Source organism: Pundamilia nyererei, unplaced genomic scaffold (genome assembly GCF_000239375.1).
Source record: "Pundamilia nyererei isolate P.nyererei 1_Seehausen unplaced genomic scaffold, PunNye1.0 scaffold00036, whole genome shotgun sequence".
NCBI lineage: Eukaryota > Metazoa > Chordata > Actinopteri > Cichliformes > Cichlidae > Pundamilia > Pundamilia nyererei.
The window spans coordinates 1,138,247-1,144,172 of NW_005187437.1; the positions used below are offsets into that span (position 1 = coordinate 1,138,247).

Below are 5,926 nucleotides of genomic sequence, written 5' to 3' on the forward strand. Positions count from 1 at the left end.
ACTGAACAACCGGATTGGGGCTGGGCGATATGGCCTAAAAATCCATATCACGGTATAATTTGAAGCATGTGCGGTAATGATATATATCACGATATATTATTTTCTTCTGTATAACGTATTTTACACACTATAAGGCACACTTAAAATCCTTTAATTTTCTCAAAAATCGACAGTGTGCCTTATGTATGAATTCTGGTTGTGCTTACTGACCAAAACAGGCGCAGCTTGTTGACACCAACAAAATGTGCTATCGCGGTAGAGCGGTATAGTCAAAATCTCTACCGTTGGCCAAATTAATATACCGTTTATACCGCCCACCCCTACTTACTATAAAGACAACGACTTCAAATACATGAGTAATGCAATCACTGACCAAACAGTGAGAGATTTGAAGCAGAGAAGACACTCACCATGGGGATTTGTTTCCGCCTCAGAGTTGCTCGCAACCTGCGATCAATTCTCTGGAAGCAGTCCTGAGCAGTGAAGGCAGGATTTACTGCAGAGAGAGACGACAAAGTCAGACAAACAGCTTCACTTTAAAGGCTCAAAGGGTGAGACTTACCATTCCTCTGGTCTTTGAGGAGCTGGTTGGTGTTTTTCTTCTTGGCCTCCTCCAGCTCCAACAGAGAGAGCAGCCTCTCCTGCTCCTCACCAGAGCAATTCATGAAGTCGTTCCACGGCTAAAACAACAACAAGACAAGAAATGACATTAGTCAGCGTTCCTGATCTTTCTAGGTGGTCTTCAAAACCCCGTGCCCTGTGAGACCTCGCACAAGCCAAACCACACAGTTTACATTTCTTTGGACACACAAACACGGTTTTTGAGCGGCAGTTTCCTGTGGGACCTCTCCGGTAAATATTTGCGCACACAGTACATAAAATTTGAGAACATGACACGGTGAAATTATAAATCTTTTCTTAAGCCGTTCGCACTTTTGCAACAAATGCCACTAATTTGTGTACCTCTACATAGTTTCCATTGGTGCAGACTTCATAGAAGATGGATGGGATGGCTGGGTTGCTGCAAACCTCCAGATCGTCTTTGGAGCACTCATCTTTCTCAAGGAGATTAGCAAGGTAGCGTGCTAATTTTCAAAGGAGAAGATTAGAGAGAGATAAATGAGCAAAGCAATGACAGGTTTATGACTTTATAACTAATGTAAACGTTTTTCTCATCCTCTAAGGTATTGAAGCCACTAACGTCAGAATTCTTTGTAAAAATGTTGCCCAGCAGCCTCGGGAGCCTCAAATACATCCTATAAAACATTTTGAACTTGCACACAGAGACTCTTCCCCAAAGTAATCCTTTCAATGCTTTCCCAGCATTGCTCAGCCTGCAGTCTCTGACGCCGTTCTTTTAATTTACGTAAAATGAGAGCTTACTGTTCTCCTGTCGGCGGAGGCTCTTCTTGCCTTTGGCCCTGGGTGTGAGGTCAGAGTTGCGGATGGCTTGGTTGATATAGAACTGTTTCTTTTTGGTGGGTGACACTCGCTTGGCAGGAGAGCTAGGCAATGAGGTGCATTTACGCTCCTCTACCAGGCTGGAAAAACAGAGCACAGTGGATCAGTTTAGTGAGTTTGAGTTGATATATCTTTCAGAAGAATTTCCAGCTTCCAATCTCAAAATCTGATTGAGTTGTTGGAATTTCAAGGGAATCAAGTCAGCCTACTTGTTCCTTAAGCTGCTTTATTTAAACCTATTCAAATGCTCAGATGTGAAAGTAAAAGCAAGGTGTACCCTGTAACAGGCCCGGTTCACAGAAGCCCTTAGCAGGATAAACACATATAACTGACTATTTACTTATTTATTGTGTTACAGCCTTTCCTGCACAACACCTGGTACAGGTGCACAATAATAATTTCACCATGAAACGACATGTAATAACAGCTGTAGTAAAAATCTATTGAAATACGCATATTTACATGGATGGCCATGTAATCACCTTATCTGAGGAATAAATAAGATGAAAGCATATAGATGACATTTATCCTACTAAAACTGAAAATACACCCATGAAAACTGCAGATTTTTCCCTCCTCTGGTTTCTCTGTGTAACTGGGTCAGAACAGAGCAGAGCATCCCACAGCAGCTTCAGATGTAGGTCAGTGGGTGTCTGTGTGGACCGCCTCTGCTGGAGCTTCTTCCTGTGAGCTCAGTTGTCAACATGCTGATGCCATTTTTAGCCTGAGCTCTGCAGGTTATTAGCAACATAATATGATGTAATCTGTGCCTGGACTATTTAGGTTCGCCCATTCTCTCCCTCTGGCATCCAAACCTTAGTTTAATAAGTAAGACCTAACGAAACATGTTTCAATGCAACCTTAAAAACGCGTATTAGTTATTATGGTCGGTGTTGCGATTTCTGGCTTAAAACAGGATTTTGAACATTAGAACCGCCTCTCACCTTTAGACTCCGCTACAGGAAGGCTAGTTAGGTGCTAAAAGGCTAACAAGGACAAGTGTTTAAATTGCCCTTTAACTCTTAAATAACCAAAACCAACTACAGAGTGTATTGAAATTTTTATGTGCAGGAAACGTTGCAATACAACTAATACAAGCAACGACTCCTGAAAATAAGCCTAGCTATTTATGTTAATATGACTTATTTTACCGGCTAATAACTAGCCAGCCGGCTAACGAAACAGACTCGTATTTTTGTTTTTTTTTACTCACATATAATCCTGTTCTTCATTGCTATTTGTCAAAACGACCATCTTATTCCAGAAAAAATAGGCGGAAAGATCCCACTGTCTGTATCTTTACAGATCGAGAACAAAGTAAATCAATACAGTTGACACAAGAAATATAAAAACCGGACAGATTATCAGCTGAGCAGCTAGCTGCTGACTGCTAGCTTGACAGTAGGCTGTTGTCTTTTCCACAAACAAAGAGAGGAAAACACAGAGAGCACTCACTCCGTCCATAGTTTGTAGTCTCACATGACTATAAATGAATACAATACATTTGGAGGACAAATCCTTCATAACACAAGACTTCAGGATGAATGATAAAACATGGACCATGAATTTGTTTGGAAACATTTTATTTTTGACTATTACTAAAACATTCGTTGATGCAATAGAGTGTAGAAATAAGCAAAATTTATCATTGTCCAGTGAGTATCTGTTTAAAACTGAAGCATTCACTTTAACCTAAAGGTTATAATTTTAATTGCATATGATTCTTAACAAAGACATTTGAAAGCAGCTGAAAAAAAGCTTTCAGATTTATTTCTAAGAAAATGGTTTGATGTTGTTGCTGTTTTTAAACGTCTCCTTAGTGGGTCATTTTGCATCTTTCTCATAGACGATCTTTGCCGGTTTTAACCTAGGCTAAGGAGACTGAGCAGGAGGAGGAAGATGAGAAAGAAGAAAGCAACACCTCCATGAGTCGACAGGAAACAGAAACCAGCAGCAGAGACCCATCTGTCAGCAAACTAGTGGAACAGAAACAAAACGCAATTGAGCTCCAGTCAGGATTAACCTCAGAGAGAACAACCAAAGCAAGACTCTCACTGACTTCTCCATTTCTGCCGCCGCCTATAAGCGAACTAAAACCATTTGATCAGAGCTCAGGCTTTCTCACTCCTCTGCCTGCCATCACTGTGCATCAACAAGCAACAACCAGCTCTGCAAAGCTTGGAGCAGAAGGCTTTGGAGGCAGTGGAGCAGTTACAGCGCAGGCTTCAGACATCAGGCCCTGGATAGACAATCCCCTGTTCTCCAAGAGTGTGAGTTAGTTTCAGATCCATTCACTGGGACATTTTCTGAACATAGTGGTTCCTGTCCTTGATGGAAGTGTATTAAACATTAGAGGCAGTCTACTGATTTAGCACAGGTGAAGGGTTGAGGGGGAGCACCTCTCAGCCTGTAGAAATAGTAGATGTTGAGCATCAGAAAAGAAACGCAGCATGTAGCAAGCTGGGACAATGTCTAAAAGAAGTTGGCAGCTTAAAGATTGGATTGTGGGAAATGTAGGCTTCCAGTCAGGGCTTATTTAGCATGAGCATATGCCTGTCTTTATATGGGACTGCACAACATTTTTATCCTTTGTCCCTCCAGCCCCACAGCTTCAGAGATTGTCCCATATTTTGAGTTTGTTCTTTTCTGTGCAGACATCGGCTGAGGTTCAGCTTCCTGACATCACCTTGTCCAGCCTGAATGCACTGCTGCAAACTGTCACATACAGACTGAGGAAGAAGAGGAGAGGGGCCGAGGAAGGACTATGGAGACAAGACCGGACTGATCAGCTCCTCGTGGCCTTTACAGATCAGAGCAGTGTCGGGCAGCAGGATGGGAAGCGGGGCAGCGTGTACGTTTGATGGATGTTACAGTTTCCGTTAATCTTCAGGGACAGCAGTCTGTCCAGTTAGATAGCAGCAACAATAAGACAATAAGGGGATGTTTTTGTAGGGGATTTTCTCTAGTTTTTCCTCTACTTTATAATTTCATGTCCTTGTCACTAGTGGTAGCATGAGACAGTACCTACACATGTAGTCAAACTCCTTCAAGATGTGGTCAGAGGTTTTGCTGTCTCTCTCAATACAGTTTCAAGACTGAAGGAAATACCAGGAGATGGGCCTTCGCACAAGGAGAGCTGGACAGGGCAGTAGAAGGGCAGACTATTGTCTGAAGTGGGACAGCACTGCCACAGCCCCACAGAATGACCTCCAGTGGGCTGTTCACGGGCAGATTTTTCATCAAACTGCCAGAAATGCAGTCCACGGGGCCCTGATGTCCTGTTCTCACAGTCTAGCACCCTGCAGCTTGACTGGCCTGCATCAACGATATGCCTGCTCAGGCCATTACTGACCCACTGTAAACCCGGGACTGCTGGATGATGTTCCTTCAGGTCCCGCTGAAGGACATCAGGAGGTCACGGCATCCTCATGGAGTTGCTTTCATTTGTACCAAACCAGGAGGATTCACAGTGGTTTCTGCTTCCTAACTGGACACACTGGTATCCCTGAAGTTTAACTGATTCTGTGTCACACTGTGATGATCGAGCATTCCCTTAATTTTTTTTAAATATACTTTATTTACCCCAAGAAGTATGATGTCTTCTAAATGCTGATATTTATTTGTGTCGATTATTTCTTTAAGAAAATTATTTTTTTTATTGACTTCTGTAGTACGTAATCCACAGGAGCTGTTGACAGTCAGTGACACATAAAATCATGTCAGTTAGTTAAATTTAGTGTTAATACTCCAAGCTGAACTGAACAAATATTATCACAAGAGCAAGTTTTATGCAGGTTTCGTGTGTGTACACGTAAATATCTACACCAAATAAACGGTTAAATTTGATTCTACATTTTTTTCTCCTTTAAAACAGACGAGCTGGAAAAGACAGATCACCTGGTGCCTGCAGGGTAAACAGACAGATGAGCCTTCCTCCACTTCATCCTGCACCCAAAGCGCCTCTCATCTTCCTCAAGATGGTGCAGCCAAACCACCTGACTGCTCAGACGCCGCAGTGACTCAACAACCACACATAACTTGCAGATATTTTTAATTTTTTCAGAACACCAGACATTCTTTTAAGCTACCATACTTCAAGGAAATAACGTACATCTTACAGCTGATATTCAAGTAGAACAGCATATTCATTCCAAAATGAGACATCCAGCTTACAGTTTCAGTTCTGCAGTATTTCAGGGCATTTTAGTATAATTGTTGCTCTTTTATTAAACATTTTCTGCCTTTTTTCCAGAGTTAGACAGGAAATATAAGAGAGGGAGCTGGGAAATTACAGCACGCAGCTGTAGAAGCCTTTAAGGTTACACTACATGGACAAAAGCATTGGGAGTAAGTCTGTACTGTTGAATTAAAGCAGCTAGCATGCCGTCTGTCTTTACAAAGATTCCCGAAAGAATGTGCTGTTGGAGAGAGCTCACTGAAATTGAGCTTGGTGCAGTAACAGGAC

General features: G+C 42.1%; 2 protein-coding genes across 3 annotated transcripts in view; one reads left to right on the top strand and one right to left on the bottom strand.

The window, feature by feature from the left end:
- The window catches only part of r3hdm4 (R3H domain containing 4), an 8,855-nt gene extending 5,970 nt beyond the window's left edge, over positions 1-2,885 (bottom strand). The window contains exons 1-5 of the mRNA XM_005730247.1: positions 2,675-2,885; positions 1,384-1,541; positions 964-1,085; positions 563-680; positions 411-496 (exon numbers count right to left, since the gene is read on the bottom strand). Of these exons, the coding sequence (XP_005730304.1) occupies positions 411-496; positions 563-680; positions 964-1,085; positions 1,384-1,541; positions 2,675-2,715 (525 nt within the window). The 5' untranslated portion in view covers positions 2,716-2,885. The remainder of the gene's footprint in view (positions 1-410; positions 497-562; positions 681-963; positions 1,086-1,383; positions 1,542-2,674) is intronic.
- A 476-nt stretch (positions 2,886-3,361) lies between these two features.
- Positions 3,362-5,919, top strand: LOC102204489 (uncharacterized). Of its 2 annotated transcripts, XR_311665.1 has the most exons (4): positions 3,362-3,731; positions 4,116-4,312; positions 4,549-4,960; positions 5,336-5,919. XR_311665.1 is itself a non-coding variant. In XM_005730248.1 (3 exons), the coding sequence occupies exons 1-3, from the start codon at positions 3,387-3,389 to the stop codon at positions 5,478-5,480; spliced, it is 687 nt and encodes a 228-aa protein (XP_005730305.1). In that variant the 5' UTR covers positions 3,362-3,386; the 3' UTR covers positions 5,481-5,919. The 2 variants fall into 2 exon arrangements, 1 of the variants encoding a protein (XP_005730305.1); XM_005730248.1 differs by lacking the exon at positions 4,549-4,960.
- Positions 5,920-5,926: the final 7 nt, after the last annotated feature.